General features: G+C 36.7%; 2 protein-coding genes across 2 annotated transcripts; one reads left to right on the top strand and one right to left on the bottom strand.

Annotated features, from left to right (window-relative positions):
• Positions 1–9: 9 nt before the first annotated feature.
• Positions 10–5464, bottom strand: LOC103023943 (ATPase H+/K+ transporting subunit beta). Its single transcript, XM_007254867.4, has 7 exons — positions 5163–5464; positions 4553–4681; positions 4342–4455; positions 2910–3115; positions 2747–2809; positions 1374–1466; positions 10–1264 (listed from the first exon to the last, which is right to left on the bottom strand). The coding sequence occupies exons 1-7, from the start codon at positions 5272–5274 to the stop codon at positions 1106–1108; spliced, it is 876 nt and encodes a 291-aa protein (XP_007254929.3). The 5' UTR covers positions 5275–5464; the 3' UTR covers positions 10–1105.
• A 621-nt stretch (positions 5465–6085) lies between these two features.
• On the top strand, positions 6086–16740 carry grk1a (G protein-coupled receptor kinase 1 a). The gene is made up of 7 exons (XM_022674850.2): positions 6086–7159; positions 9722–9849; positions 10978–11135; positions 11388–11471; positions 12432–12556; positions 14394–14595; positions 15095–16740. Exons 1-7 carry the CDS (start codon positions 6458–6460, stop codon positions 15382–15384), a joined length of 1689 nt encoding a protein of 562 aa, XP_022530571.1. The 5' UTR covers positions 6086–6457; the 3' UTR covers positions 15385–16740.
• The last annotated feature ends 215 nt before the right edge of the window (positions 16741–16955 follow it).

Here is a 16955-nt window from a genome sequence, read left to right as displayed (position 1 = left end):
TGGCATATGTTCATTATTGTTAAAAATGCCTTTATTAATTGAACACATTTTAAATGATCAATGTACATCTAGAAACAGAAAATACAAACATATCACTGAATAAAAGGCAGAGAATATATGGAAGACCATTCCTGATGCTTAAATTAGTTTCCGCCATTTGTTTGGTGAATTTATTATGTGCATATTAAAGTTGACTTAGAATCTCCTATAATGATATAGCATCGCAAAATAAAGATAGTATCTTAAAATAAATACTAAGCATCTTAAAATAATGAGCTCATCTTAATTTCTCAATATCTCTAAATAATTACGTAGTATATCAAAATGGAGAATCTCATTTATGTAGCATCTCAAAATTCTCAAAATAATTACTTAGTACATCTAAGTAGAGCATCTCAAAATTACAAGATATTCTCTGTTACTTAGTATCAGTATAAGTAGTATCTCTATTAGAGTATCTCAAATCAATAAGTATATCAATTACTTAGTATCTCAGTTGCTTTGATATTACTTAATATTACATTTATACTTAATATCTCAGAATAATTACATAGTATCTCAAAGTAGTGTATCTCAATTACCAAGCATTTTAAAATGCTATAAGATACTATTTTAATTACTTTGTATCGTAAAATAGTTTATCTTAAATTAGAATATATTAAAACGATAAGATAGTATCTGTTATGTGGTATCTTAAAATAATGAGTATTTTTCTCATTTTCAGATGCTACATAATTATTTTGAAATGCTATCTGCAAATAAGATGACATCTCAAAAACTTAGTATCTTAAAATAGTGTTTAAATTACTTAGTATCTCAAAGTAATGACATGCTATCTTAATATATCGAAATTCTTAGCCTCATAAATAAATAGCATCTTAAATAATGATCTAGCATCTGGAACTAATAAGATGGCAATTCACTTAAAAAAAAAAAGTTAAGCGGAGGGAATGAGCTTCCATATGAATAAGTTCACCATAATTAGACTGTTTTCAAAGCCAGAGATTTCATACTGATTAATTCATTAATTCAAGCATTCATTCATTCATTTAAATCATATTATAAACACAAAATCAAATAAAAAGCATGAGGGCAGTCACTGCCACTAACTCAGTGCTGTTAAATAAAAGTCCACTTTTCCTTCGTAAGGGTCATAGATGTTCTGGTAAGCGATGTTCTTGGACATCACTCTGCACTGGATCTTCGCATGCCTCTGGTTGATGAGGTCGAATTTCACAGCCACCAGGGGATTGACGTAGGTGGGCTGTAAAGGAACAGAGTGAGGATCGGTCAGTGTAACGGGTGTAAAGGATGTGTGATTGTGAATTTTAAAAAGTAAGAATATTGAATATAGAACTCTGAAGGTGCTGAACCTGTGCCAGCTTGCCGTAGTAGGGAAAGTAGGAAAGGTCCATTGTCCCGTTGGCTGGGTAGTACACATGCCCACGAACATTCTCATGACCTTCCTGTACAAACACAAACCACACACTCACCATCAGCCGTATCACTACTGTGGTGCTACAGAGATATTTATCAGTGTTTGTGTAGGATAAGAAAATTCATTCTCAGTTAAAGGACGTAAGTGGATTAAATAATGCCTCATCAGTGTGTGTTCAGATTCAGATTTTTTTTTTTTAAAGGTTTTTAAACTGCTTTAGCCTTCCAACCACTCTAAGCCAGATGTAGATTTTTGAAAACTCTTCTTTCAGTGGTGTCATGTGGATGGAGAAAATATGACTATTTATAAGTAATGATTACACAGTAAGTAATGGAAATACTATTGTCTTGTTTCAAAATGCTATGTAATTATTTTGAGTTACTCAGTCATTGAAATACTCATTATTTTGAGATAATCAGTAAATGAAATACTCATTATTTTTGAGATACCACAACAGAAATACTATATTATCATTTTGAGATATTCTATTTTAAGATAAAATGTCATATTGAGGTACTATTGTCTTGTTTCAAAATCCTATGTAATTATTTTGAGATACTCAGTCACTGAAATACTCATTATTTTGAGATACCACAACTAAGATACTTATCTTATTATTTTAAGATTAAAAGTAATTTTGAGATACTAAGTAATTGAGATATTATCAAGGTAATTAAGAAACTTTCATTCATAATAAGTAAAAATGTAAGAAATTAAATTTAGTAAAACAAAAAAGAGGACTGCTATTAATGTTAAGAACTGTGTTTTTCTGTGCCTTTTCTGAATTGTGCATGTTATTAAGCTTTTCTGGTTCTTTTTAAATGGTTATCCAATAAATCATAGAGGTTTAGAGTAAAACTGATAATCAGTTTTAGCACTAAATAGGGTGCTAGCAAAGCTTACATTCTTTTATCAAGAATATGCACACCCGAGAGAAAGTGCTTTGCATGGCGGGGGTTTTGAATTCATGAAGAGGCCAATCGGGATGCTCTATTTGTCACTTACTATGTGTTTGTATTTTCCTCTCTTTCACATGCTTGATCTCTCACTTACTTGCTCTAATTAGCAGACACCTGGAGCACCAATTAAAATTCAGGAGACTTTCTAAACTTCGGTGACAGGAGGGATCCCTCAGTTAGTATTAATAATTAGTACACTCAATAGGCGCTCATAGTTTTTTAATCTTCCTTAATTTAAACTGATCAGTAACTGATAACTGTAATATCATATCTTAATTGATCCATAAATGCTATTATAAAAGTAAACATTTTAGCTAAACATTTATCCTGTATGTTTTTCCATACCCACCAAGACTGTGCAGTTCACATATGGAGCCATTCCAGTTCCATTGTTTGGCAGGAAGTTGATGACCTGCGAAAGAAAAGCAAATAATTATAACTAATAATCACTACTAAGCAGGTCATTAGCTGAAGGCAAACTATTTAAGCGCTCCTGCTTGAATACTCCATACCCTGTTCATCTTGATGATCACACACGGTTGGGCGGTTTTGTAACCAAACGTTGGGTCGTCTATTCCTGAGCAGTTACCCAGTGTGCTTTGGTAGAAAGGGCAGGACCACTTTGTGTGTTTGGGACCGTCAAACTTGTGTTGGAAGAAGTACTTGCCAGAAGTGCAGTTGTGGATATTGCAGTGGTGTTGTGTGCTGTCATTGTAGGCTAAAGTAAATAAATAAAAAAATAAATAAATAAATAAAGCATTTTTATTTAGATTTGAACTCATTACACTATTTTTACACTATTGTGCAAAAGTTTTAGAGAAGTGAACATTTAAAAAAAAAGCTCCTTGTCTGGGCAGTAAGTGTCTATTTGCTCAGTAAAACATTAGAATTAAAACTGTTAGAAAAAAATCAATTTACAGAAAGAGGTGTATTTTCCTACACTGTAAACCGACAATGTGTTTGAACTCAAATTAATAAAGTCTGCTTTTTTAAAAATCCATACTTCCAAATATTACTCAACTATTATGAGTTTGTGGCCACATATACATTCAAATGGAGATGTATCAACTTATAAAAACAAAGTTTAGTCTGTTGCCATTGACTGTTGCTTCTTTACTATTGATTTTTGGAACAATCTGTTTGCATACTAGGTGTGTTCCCGAGTTTTTGACACCGTCGATATGTAGTCTTTCTTCACAGGCTACCTTAGGTAAACTTCTATATTATATTATAATTAACTGCCTGGCCTCTATGTTGTAGGCCAGGGGTCAGTAATAGGCAGCCCGCGGGCCAGATGTGGCCAGCAAACATGAAACATCTGGCCCATGAGGTTGTTTAAACTATAATGAATGATAATGGAAAAAAATAAAATGCTTCTTTGGCGAACTTTTGTTTACATTCCTCCCCTGTCTCTCTGTCACGCTCAGCATGACTTTAGTTTCCGCCTGTTCTTGTTTTTCAGACCGTTCTTGGGCTCCCTATCTGCTTAAAAGGACGTTTTTCCCTAGCCATGTCTCAATTCACTAGCCAGGGCGGTGTGTTTTTTTTTTATTATTTATTTATTTATTTTTCCTTTCTTCATGGGTTTGCCTGCTTTGAGATCAACTCTTCTACAATTGGGTTCAACAACCCTCTGGGCTGGAGAGTTACTAGTCTGTAGCACTCCATCCCATTACTCTTCATTTTACAAAACAGATTTTTTTTTTGTGAGTAACAAAAAAAACTAGTTGATGTCCTGTGAATTAGTTTAAGAACCAACTTTTTTAAAAAACTTTCACTAGATATTAACACATTTTTTTGGTTGAGTTTTTACAAGCAGGAACATACAGATTGTTGAAAGAAATCATTTAAAATTATAGTTTCAGGTGTCTACATTTCTTCACAGTTGAGTATATATATATATATATATATATATATATATACATATAGGTGAGAGATACATACGTTTAAGGAAATGTGTCAGACATTCGGACATCTTCATCCAGCTGTGCTTTTCGGACATGTTGTAGGTGATCTCCAACACCTCATCATTATATGTGTCCGGCCAAACCATTACTCCTATAAAACAGGACAAGACATCCTCACTGTAAAAAAGCTAACCTCAAATTCTCCTCAGAAACATTGTATTGTATTACAACAATATAGGTCTGTTAACCTGGAGATTTTAATCGATCTTGATAGTCCGGTGTGTACGGGTTGATTGTGTACATGAGGACGTAGATGGCCAGGGCAAACAAGGATGTCATCACCACGTAGAAAGCCACGTAATACAGGCTGATGTACACTGTCAAAAAACACAGTGCACAAGTTAAAACAAGCTTAAAGATCCCAGACAAGTTCTCAGTATTCAGTAGTTTTGCAAATAGTGTCAGGCAAATCTCTGGTTTTCTGTCAGTTGATTATCAAGTAAGCTTTTAAGCTTTGACCAGCTTTAACATCAATGCATGTGTCAGAGTGCCTAGAACTTGTCTAAAAAGGCAGCTAAGATTGACTCAAAACGTCCATGCCTTCAATCTCATCATTAGAAAAGGGCCGGTGTGGCTGCAGGTTTTGATTTTAGCTCAGCAGAAGCAAAGGTCATCAGTTGTTGAAGTAAAGTGTTCAAAAATTAGGTGAGCTGCTGGTTGTTTAAAATGAGAACCTGCTGCCATTGCAGCCCTTTCTGGATAAGATTAAACACCCCTGACTGAACCCCAATAAAAACTAGGAAAACTAAGACTTAAAACCTTAAAAGCTCAAAATGTACTTTTCCATGAAATACATACCCCATTTTTCCGGTGTTCTACCCATAAAAGTCCCATCCTCAGAATTCCAGACGAAGTGGCCAAAGTCCTGACACCTTTGCCCACAAGTCCTTTTTTCCTTCAAGGTAGCCATGTTTGAGCCTTGTCTCAAAGGTACTAGATTGCAGTGTTTAGCTTTGTATCCTCTCTGTCTCTCTTTTTCTTTGTGGTGCTTTCTTGTTGTTCGTTCTGTACGTACGTTCTCCACGTACCAGGCTCGCAGTTTGGCGACCTGTCTTTATATACCCGAATGATAAGGACACAACGCACATGCATTTTTCAGGGCTGGACTAACTACTCGGAAGTACCCTTGTTCAAGCGTTTGGGGAAGTGTGTGCAGAAGTTTGTTATGGTAACCTTGAAGACATAAAGGACAAGGCCATCAAATCACGTTTCATGTGTGTTTGAGAAAGATCTTATTACCTTATCACAGAGTGAAACCCAACACAACTCTAGAGATAAACGTTTTGATTACAGATTTCACATTGAACCACTGGAAGCAGAAGCCAGCGCCAGAGGCCACGTTTTTCCGGCTGCAAGTCTGGCTGTAAGGCTGTTCACCTAAACGTTTTAACAGAGTATTTGGCTTAGTACTAGGTGGAAGGAGCTTAGTTACAGAGGGTTCATAACCCTTTTGTAAGACGTCTCCCAAGATAATCTACATGAAGGGTCAGGTTTGCTCCGTAAAGCAGTCATCAAACTGGTGGAAAATAACGTCACAAAGCATGCCAAAGGAGTGCTAAAGGTTTGGTCTGACCAACAAAATGTTTTACAGCTGTTGAGTTTTGCAAAGAAGGCTGGTTATTGTTATATTATTATCTCTCTTCCCTTGAGGAGTTCTCAAGGGTTAACACGGGGAAGGTATTATGGAGTTAGGGGATAAAGGCTTTGCGAAAGGTGTTGAGTCAGGGAGATCTGTATGTGCGAGTGCTTGTGGCACAGAGCTAAGTCTCTCATAGTACTGTCCGCCCAAAGCCCCTAACTGGATTCAGTGGACACTCCTGAACAGTATTTGTCAGGATCCTGCAAGGGCACATCTGGACTTTTCACTTTTTCAAGGATCTTGGATCCATCCCATGGACTCTAATCCCACCAGTCATTTCTGGTGGGAAACTATTTGTTCCTTGTTTACTTGGCAAGGGGTGCAGAGCTCCAATGCTTTCGCTCTGATCCAGTAGGTTTTGCGGTTTTGCCGTACACCATTTTCCTGGTCAACCCATCCTCTTTTACTCAATACATCTACCAGATCGAATCTTTTGCTTTGTTGCCAATTCGCCATGGATATTGGCGGCCTAAGCACAGTGGTAGCGAACTCTGCCTACATCTCAGCTCGTGGCAGCTTCGATGGCACAGCCAACCCAGCAGCAAACCGGGACAAGAAGTTCCATTCCAGACTAAAGCTTCCTCACATCACAGTGTGCGAAGGCCTGAGGGAAACCCTGGACCTTCAGTTCAAGAGCATCTGCGTTGAACAGCCGATCGGCAAACGCCTTTTCCAGGAATATCTAGAGACCGCTAACGAGTACAAGGGGCCCTGCCGCCTGTGGAAGGACATAGAGGAGTATGACACTGCTGAGGATAAGGATCGTACCAGCAAGGCCGCCAAGATCCTCCAACGCTACATGGAGCCTTCGGCCAAGTACTTTTGCCCCTTCCTGCCCGAAAACGACATCACCAAGGTGAAAGAGCGCCATGAGGGAGCTGCCGATGACTTGTTTGTTGACGTCCTGGCATGTGTTCTAGACTTTCTCAAAGAAGTCCCCTTCACCTTTTACCTGGAGACCATGTACTTGAAGAGGTTCTTGCAGTGGAAATGGCTGGAGATGCAACCCATGGGTGAAGAGTGGTTCCTTGATTTCCGTGTGCTTGGCAAAGGAGGCTTCGGTGAGGTGTCGGCGTGTCAGATGAGAGGCACTGGAAAGCTTTATGCTTGCAAGAAGCTGAACAAAAAAAGGCTGAAGAAGAGGAAAGGCTATGAGGTGAGAATCATACAATTTTAGGTTACACCGTTATTAATTGTGCCCAAGTGACCACGTAAACTGTTCCCCTAGAATTTGCAGAAAAAATACTCCAAGGATTGCAAACCAGATAACCAAATAACATTCAACAATAACATTAACATTTAAGTCACTACAATTATCAACATCAGCAGTTACATAGGCCCTACAATAGAACCCTGTGGAACTCCACATACTTGAATAATTGTTTAAGGTCAGAGGGGTGCCATGTAGACCCCATAGTCCACAACACTGCACTCCTGATCTTTTCCTCAAGCTTTCTGATATATCTCAGTAAGCCTTCCTGCATTGGCATTAGTCATTCTACTGTAATTTACAGATGGCAAAAGTCTGCAAGCTTCACACATTTGGGAAAAAAACATATGACATGTATGATCTAAAAAAGTTGAACCACTGTTTTTTTAATATGACAATTTGTATAAGAATGATACCTAGCAGTGATTCTACAGAAATGCACATTTTTTTACGCATTACAGCTTTTTCCACTTATTTTTTAAATGGCCCACAAACCAAAAGCCAAGTAGCCTTGTACTATCAGTTTTCACCTTCAGCTGAATGTCATAGGTGCCCAGATTACAAGAACTGCTTAGTTACATAAGAGGCCCTGCTATGGATTTCAGTGTGGACTGATATTGTGTTACCTAAAGGTCAGTAATTAAGCCTTTTCACGATATATTGCCTACTGTGATACTGTAATAAATTGTTGATAACAAACCACTTTTTTGATGATTTAAATACACTGCAAGGATTTATAATACTTTCAGTGTTTTTAAACAAATTCAGTTTTAGTTGTGATTATCAAAGTGTGTGAGATTTAAAAAATAATGATGCAAAAAGACAATTACTAATTTTGAATCACCTTTTCACCAAGTTTCACCTTTAAGTTTCAATATTTTTAGCAAAACTTAAGATTAGTCAAGTTTTGTGTATCATCGAAAGGCCTTGCCATTTTTGTCCTTTTTATTTTTATATACAATTTAAATCTGGTAGTTGTTCATAACATTAAATCAACATTCTATAATAAGTAAACCTATACAAATGCTCCAAAAACACTTGACTTCTATTAAAAGTTTTATTAAAAGTTTTTTTTCTACTCCTTCAAGTTTTCTGTCCAAAGCTGACCATTTTCTGAAATCATGTTTTCTCTAATTAATGTTGCTTTAAAATTTGCTAGTAGTTAGCTTAGTTTGGTTGCTAGGACACAGTTAGCACACGGTATTATAAATGCTACAGCATTAGCAACTGAGCTCATTATGAAGTGCCAACTCCAACACATTTAAATATGGAACAGATTTGTTCCAGGAGCTCTGTGCACAAGCTAGGAGGATATAGTTGGCACAGGGAACGGATGCTGGTGACATAACAGACACATTTACCGTTCATGTGCTCAAATCATTCCCTAAAATTAAATAAAACTCAAATAATCAAACGGCAATGAGTATTTTGAATTAGTTATATGCTTTATAGTTTTCTTTGCCTTGAACTGGAACTAGAGTGTGTAACGGTAAATATACTGTAGAGTGGAATTATGATCAATATCTGAAGAGTTCATTTGCAGAAACAGATGGGTGCTATTTTTTAAACATACCTTTATCTGTTTTGCTAATAAACCCCTTATCTTATTTTTTAACAAGAATGAACAAAAATCGACATCTGTATGAAATAGTGGCAAAGAGAATTAAATCTGGACTACAGATCACTCAAAGAAGTGTTGGAGACTCCAAGAAAACTGAAAGTCTCTTGAGACCAAAAGTATGAGTTTTTGGCCATCTAGACAAACTTTGAAACATGGTGGTGGCAGTATCATGCTGTGCAACAGATCAGTCCAGAATTCAGTTCAATAGAGAATGTGTGGCTGGCTGATCACTCCTGATCCTCAAGCAACCTGATGAAGCTTTAGGAGTTTTGTAAAGGGGAATGGAGTAAAATTACAGTGTCTAGATAAATACAGCTCTGGAAAAAATAAGGGCACACTTAAAAATGATGGGTTTCTTTGATTTTACCATATTGAAAACCTCTGGAATATAATCAAGAGGAAGATGGATGATCACAAGTCATCAAACCAAACTGAACTGCTTGATTTTTTGCACCAGCAAGACATAAAGTTATCCAAGAGCAGTGTAGACTGGTGGAGGAGAACATGCCAAGATGCAGAAAAATGTGATTATTCCATCAAATATAGATTTTTGACATTGTTTTCTTTACATTATTTGAGGTCTGAAAGTACTTCATCTTTTTTTTAATGCTGCCATTTTGCCTTTTCTGCAAATAAATGCTTTAAATTACAATTTTTTTTTAATTTGGGAATTTTTTTGTCTGTAGTTTATAGAATAAATCAACAATGTTCATTTTACTTTAAACTATGTCCATATGTATACTGTATATTTTCACACATACTAAACAGTACTTCATGTTTTTAGACTATCATTTTATGAACAAAATATGAACAAATTATATAAAGTACCTATAAATAATAGATTGTTGTGAAAAAGTTGAATCATTGTTTTTTCTGGTCTTTTCTAGGGCGCCATGGTGGAGAAACGAATTCTGGCTCGTGTTCACAGCAGATTCATTGTTACCCTGGCCTACGCCTTCCAGACCAAGACAGAACTTTGCCTGGTCATGACCATCATGAATGGAGGAGACCTAAGGTTGGCAACTTCACATTCAATGTTTAGATTTTTAGTCATCCAGACTATGAAGGAACACATATAGAACCATAAGGTAACTTAAAAGTGTTAAACCAAAATACCCATAAAGCTTTTAGGTGCTCGTATCTAGGATTAAGCTGTTAACTTGTAACCCTTGGCCTTCCATTCCTGGGGCAGTCCTGATGAGAGCCAATTTCATCATGATGTTTTTGATGGTCTTTGCGACTGTACTTATACAGGATACTTTCAAAGTTGTTGAAATTTTTCAAAATTGACTGATCTTCATTTCTTAAAGTATTTTTTTCTTTATTTAGTTAAGTTGTTCTTGCCATAATATGGATTAAAACATTGCTCAAATAGAGCTATTCATTGTATATGTCAACTCTACCTCTTCACAACTTTCAACTGATCCTCTCAAACACATTAAGTCATTAACTCTTGACAAGACACAGCTGTTAACAGGAGACTACATCATAAAGCTGAGCAAAGCTGTTATTGAAGCAAGAGGTTCTACTTTGAAGAATCTAAAATTTTAAACATATTCTGTTTTGTAAAACACATGTATTTACTAAATTATCCTATGTGTTTTTTCTTCACAGTTCGGATGAATTTAATATTAAACTACAATGTAGGACATTTTAAAATAATGGAAAAACTCTCAATTTCTATGTATATATTAAAAATAATGACTGATATGTACACTCATCTACCGTATTCCCATTTCAGATATATTATTTCAAAGAACTAATTCACTGTTGGTTTGACCTGCACTCATTTACTTGTTGTTTCCTATTCATCCGCCATTACTCCCATTCACTTCTATTCCTTTTCACCTGTACCCAATCTCAAATTCCAATCTTCACTTTGTCCAACCATGTGTAAACATGCAGCCATCAAACTGCATGCTCTTATTCGGGCACAGGTCCACAAATTCTAATCCGCATCCAATACTATTAAATACCTATTCACTTCAATTCATTTGCACACATGCCCAAGCCATTGAGTTTCATTTGCCCAACAGCCACAAAACTGCATGTGCTCAAACGGCTCAAATTCACAACCATACTGATCTGCATTCAGATCTGCATTGAGACTCTGATTGCTCTCTTGTTCTCACTGTCTTTGCAGGTATCACATCTATAACGTAGACGAGAATAATCCAGGCTTTGACGAGACGAGGGCATGTTATTACTCTGCTCAGATCATTCAAGGCCTGGAGCACCTTCATCAGAAGAGAATCATCTACAGGGATCTCAAGCCAGAGAACGTTCTTCTGGACAATGAAGGTGAAAGTTACTGTTAGAACTGTTACTGTTAGATGCTGGCCGGTTTGTGGAGGTGTGACGTTTTAGCATGTTCTTTGCCGTGCACTTCAACGACATACACACAGTAATGATGGGTAGAGTACACAACACAGAAGTACTTCGTAAAACACAGACATACAACTCACAATATCACCAAAGCTAATGATTTCTCTTGTTAGCTACCAGTACAATCTCTTGACGTTTGTTTGACTTTGTGCTGATGTTTGTTCTAAGGTAACGTGCGTATCTCTGACCTTGGCTTGGCTGTGGAGTTAGCAGATGGCCAGGAGAAGACTAAGGGCTACGCTGGGACTCCAGGTGTGTGGTGGTGGAATATGATTTGTTCTACAACTCTCTCTCTCTCTCTCTCTCTCTCTCTCTCTCTCTCTCTCTCTCTCACACAGCCTCACTTGTCTGTACAACAAAGGCTAATTCTTTATTGGTTGTCTGCTGATCCAAGCATGACTTAACTTGTGTTTTACTGATAATTCTGCCTTAAAACTGAATACCATGTCATAAAACCAAACAGTGCTTTAATGTAAAAGGTGAACTGACAAAAGTGTCAAAAACTATTTCAAATAAAATTTGGTGCTGTTTTCTTAAAGGTGCTTTTAGTAAGGCAACAATAGTAAGAATAGTTATTCCAAATCACATTGTTAGCAAGACAATTGAGGTAAATAATGCAAAATGCTGAAAATTCCGGTTTGTTTAAAGATCACTTTCATCTTTCACGGGAAAACAGAAATGGATAAAAATGTTTTTAGTGCATTTTGGAATCAAACTCCAACAAACAACCTTACATCATTCATTACTAAAGTGCCTACATAAATGGAGAAATACAATTAAATTCATTTAAATAAAATTTAAAAAATGGATAAAATCAAAATGTAACTAATAAACAGTATTATTTCAGTTTCATTAAAAACAACCAAAACTTTGCCATATGTTTGCTTTATGAAACTATTAAACTAGTCTTTTTTAGGGAGTATACTTTCAAAAAAGAAGTGGGATAGTATATATTATAGTATATAACTAGTAAACTATTAGCCTGGCTATCTAATACATGGGCTTGTGGATTTATTTCCCTGTCTGGTCACTGTCTGTGAGGTGTTGATGCTGATTCTGCAGGAAGAGATGAATGGATGGCTGTAAACTAGTTGTATACTAAAGGTTTATACCACGTAATATTGTCTCTGATTGGCATTAAAAAGTCTTATTTTGAATTTACCCATGGCTGCAAATACTCTGGCATATCTGACATTTGCTGTGTGATTTCAGGGTTTATGGCCCCAGAGCTGCTGAAAGGAGAGGAGTACGACTACTCTGTAGATTACTTCACGCTTGGGGTCACTCTTTATGAGTTCATTGCTGCCAAAGGCCCCTTCAGGACCCGAGGAGAGAAGGTAACTCTTCACCACATTTCAGTACTGATTATTAGAGACGCATTTAATTAGTTCTGCTCTAAAATGAGTGTGAATAAAATGTGAGATTCAGGGTAGCTTTCTAGGTTAAGTAAAGCTAAGCTAAGTAAACAAAACTACTAAAATATAAAAGAATAAAAAAGTCAAACAAGTGCTAGATGTTTATCTACACAGATTTCTCTCCTGAAAACTGTTTGTGTGAGTAAAGTGCTTCCGCTTGTTTACAGTAAGCTTAGGATTTATGAATTTCTCCAGCACAAAGATTAGAGCATTAGCATGGTTAGCGGGAAATGCTAATGCGACTCCAGTAGTGCTAGCCGGGGTTAGCAGCAGGCTACAGGCCGATAATACTCACCTCTGAACTGGAAAATAGCGGTTAGTGGCTAATGCTAATGCTACTCCAGTCTTAGTGCTGGAGAAAATTCACTAAAACTCCTGTATAATGCTGTACTTCAGCAGAGTGGCTTTACTGCTCCTTACAACCTGACTGATAAAATTCATAAGGTGCACTGATGATTTTGGGGGAAATTAAAGGATTTTAAGGGTGCCTTATAGTGCGAAAAATAGTTTGGACACACCTTAAATTCAGTTTTTTATTATTATAATACTAAAAGTCACTCAAACTATAAAGAAAAACATATTAGATACAAACCAGAATATGTTTTATATTTAAGATTCTTCAAAGTAGCACTTCATGCTTAGATGACAGCTTTGCACTGCTTGAGAGTTATTTTCATGAGAGAGCATTATTACCCTTCCTCTCCCTCCATGTCACTAAGTGTGATGATAGCTTGTGTGGGTATCTGTTAGCTAACATAACAGACCTGACAGTGCCCTTGTGTCTGCAGTAGTTCCTAGAGAAGTGGCTGGTTGCCCTCATAGCACACGCTAGCCTTCATCCTCCCTGCATACTTTATGGTGGTATAAAGTGATAAGGGATTACCTAAATATATAGGGGAACTGGAAATTATTAATGTTACAACTAATAAATTATACATTAAATAAATAAATTAAACACTGTGTGAAATTTCAATAAATGTAAACAAAAACACAATGCAATGATTTTCAAATCTCATAGACCCTTATTTCATATGTATTTAATAGAATACATATCAGATGTTGAAAATAAGACATATTACTGTATTTTCACCTCTGGACAGCCAAAGAGCTAGCGCTTAGCAAGGTTAGTGGCTAATGCTAATAATGCTGGAGAACTAAACTGAAACTCTTTTATAACGCTGTACTTCAGTGGAGTGGCTTAACTGCTCCTTACAACCTGACTGGTAAAATTCATCAGAGGTTCAACAATCTGCGAAAATGTTCTGCAATGTTCTGAATAATTGAGTCAAATTTGCACTCGATTTGGCAAACCGATTCACTCAGAGAGTCATCTCTACACTCAACACTTTGTGTAAGTTCCTCAAAGAATCCAAACACAACACAGATCACATAATTGGCAAAATATCAGCAGATCTTAAAGTTTAAATGTATCAGATTTTTTTGATGTGGTTTTGTTTTAGTATCAGTATTGAAATATTTAGGCAGGTATCATATCAAATGTCAGAATTTTGTTCTATGTTTTACTATGATTAAAATGTGAGTCTGTGAGAATTGCAAATCACTACATTGTTTTTTGTAGGTTTTTTTTGGATAACCTTTTGGCCTGCACTGGGGCCCCCTGATCCCTGGGGCCCCAAGCAATTGCGTGGTTTGCGTGGTGGTAAAATCCACCCCTGTAGATAGCAATAGACCCACCCAGCCAACTTAAGGCAAAAATGGCTTTGGATTTGTATTAATTCTTGACTTCTTTCTTGCACAGGTGGAGAACAAAGAGGTGAAGAAGCGCATCCTGAATGAACCAGTAGCTTACACAGAGAAGTTCAGTGAGAACGCCAAGTCCGTATGTGAGGGCTTACTAGCCAAGGAGGTAGACAAAAGACTGGGCTTCAAGAACGGCAGTTGTGATGAGCTGCGTGCCCACCCGTTCTTCAGCAGTCTCAACTGGAGGAAGCTTGATGCAGGTATGGAAACACAGCTGTTGTGAGTGTTGAGTTGAGTGAATGAAAAGTGGTGTGTCCAAAATTTTAATTGGTACTGTAGATTCTAATTATTGACTCACAGTGTCCTTCAGAATGTTGTAATCACTTGACATAAATAAAAGTATTAGTAGTCATAATAATAATTCATTTTGAACTTTCATATGAGATTTTAAAATGTTTTTGTATGATTCTTATTATAGTTGGTTATGTATTATTGTCATGTTACAAGCATTACTTCCCTCTAGACATTTGTAAAATGGAAAACTTATGTTGTGCCAAATTCTTTGGGAAGCTTGGAAAGGCCCACATCTGTATACTTTGTGAGGTTTTATCTCATGAGTGAGGTTAAACACCGGCCAACAGTTTATTATATAATATTAACTCCTATCATAATATTACATTTATATGTGGGTTTGGTGGATGGTGTATTTATCAATTCAGGAGTCTAATTTAAGTATAATTTGTTACCTTTGTCTCATAGGAATTCTGACACCTCCATTCATACCTGATTCGAAGACCGTTTATGCCAAGGACCTTGACGACGTGGGTGCCTTCTCCACTGTGAAAGGGGTCATGCTGGAAGACCCAGACAAAGAGTTTTTTGATGAGTTCTCCTCTGGGAATATCCCCATACCCTGGCAGGAAGAGATGATCGAGACGGGCATCTTCGGAGAGCTGAACGTGTGGGGTCCTGGAGGCACAGTGCCCAATGACCTGCGGCGCGAGTCCATCCTGGAGCAGCCAAAGTCCTCCACCTGTAGCATATCATAAACCATCAACCTCTCCATGCTGAAAGAACTTTCCCTCCCTTTTCCTTCAGCGTATACTCGCTGTGGTGGTTTAATGTCCAGTATGAGAGTAAAGAGGTTATTATTTTTTTTTTTTACATCATCATAAAAATAAAAGACTTCATACATGTTTTTAAAAATATTAATGTCAAGAAAGAGAGTCAGGGCAGAGCAGTATTTGTGAATATTGCAGTATTAGTGAATATATACTGTAAGTATCCTTTTTTTCTGCAGGGTTGAACCACCAGTGAGCTTTCCCGCTCTCTGCTTTGGAATTAATTCTTAGGCTGAAGCTTTTTAAACTTTTTAATGGAACGTTGAGAGACTTTTGTTAAACCTTCGTTTCATTGCTCTTCATCAAACTGAACATCCACGGATAGAAAGGGATCAAAGAAGGGAATTCTGCATCCTTTCCTTATTGTACCTGTTCATGCATTTTACCTTTAGAGCTGAACCTGGTCTGTGTTGATGAGTGATGCTTCTTGGTTTGAATAGTGACATCAAATGCATTGCTGTCTTTTTGCTCTGTATGTTTTTTTATGTTTACATTTTGATCTCATGTACTTCTAATTCTCAAAGAACGTTAGTCAAAATTAGATGATTAATCTAGATTAATCTCTTGGTTCAACATTAAAGAAGTAACTTAAAAAAGTTGATGCCATTTGAGATTTATCACAAGTAGGGATGCACCGAAATTAATGTGGCTGAAACCCAACAAAATAGTTATTTTTTCCATTTTTGTTTTCATTCATTTTGCCATTTGTTCAGCAGAATGCAAACTGACATTCTTGGGTCATTCTCTGACATTTTTTAAAATGCTACCACAGATCTGACATATTTGCTTAATTTACAATAAACACATCACTCCACGCTTGTTGTGATTAGATTGTGTCATCAAAAACATTGTTCAATGTTCGATATACATCTTTCCCAAAATTATTATTCAGTGCATCCCTAATCAAAACTGGTTAGACATAACTGGCTAGGCCTGGAACTATAACTATAATTTGTAGCCTTTGGTAGATTCTGATTGTCTGTTCTTGATACACCATGTGACTGGTATTTTTGAGTTTATTGGAGCTGGAGAAATGGAAAAATTCATTAGCTCTGAAAGGTTGTGTGAAGATTTTTAACAACGAAGGCAAAGGCATTTACTAAATATAGAGGACATGCTTTTGCTTCCTCATAGAGTTAAGCATTGGTATGCTGAGTGGCCACGCTGAGATAAGCTTCTACCTGCAGCGTTAGGCCATATTTCTATCATATTTTTTTTAACAGAATAGTTTCAATATTTTTCCTTCATTTTTATTTGTTTATTTGTTATGTATTCCAGTTTTCTACCCAATTTTATTCATATCTAATTCAATTTGGCCTTTGTGTTCAAACAACCCTAACACTGATACAGGAACCCAGAGCTCTAACCACTGAGCCACCACTGCCCCATCACACAATGCTACTAAGCTAGCAAGCTAGCTTTCTCCAAATCACATGTAACATCACACAGTGTGAGAGCAAAGCCAACTGTGCTCTCTATGGCTCCCAACCTGTGCCACT

This window comes from Astyanax mexicanus, chromosome 21 (genome assembly GCF_023375975.1).
Source record: "Astyanax mexicanus isolate ESR-SI-001 chromosome 21, AstMex3_surface, whole genome shotgun sequence".
NCBI lineage: Eukaryota > Metazoa > Chordata > Actinopteri > Characiformes > Acestrorhamphidae > Astyanax > Astyanax mexicanus.
The sequence above is the reverse complement of the archived record's forward strand: the minus strand, read 5'-3'. Positions and strand labels throughout refer to the sequence as shown.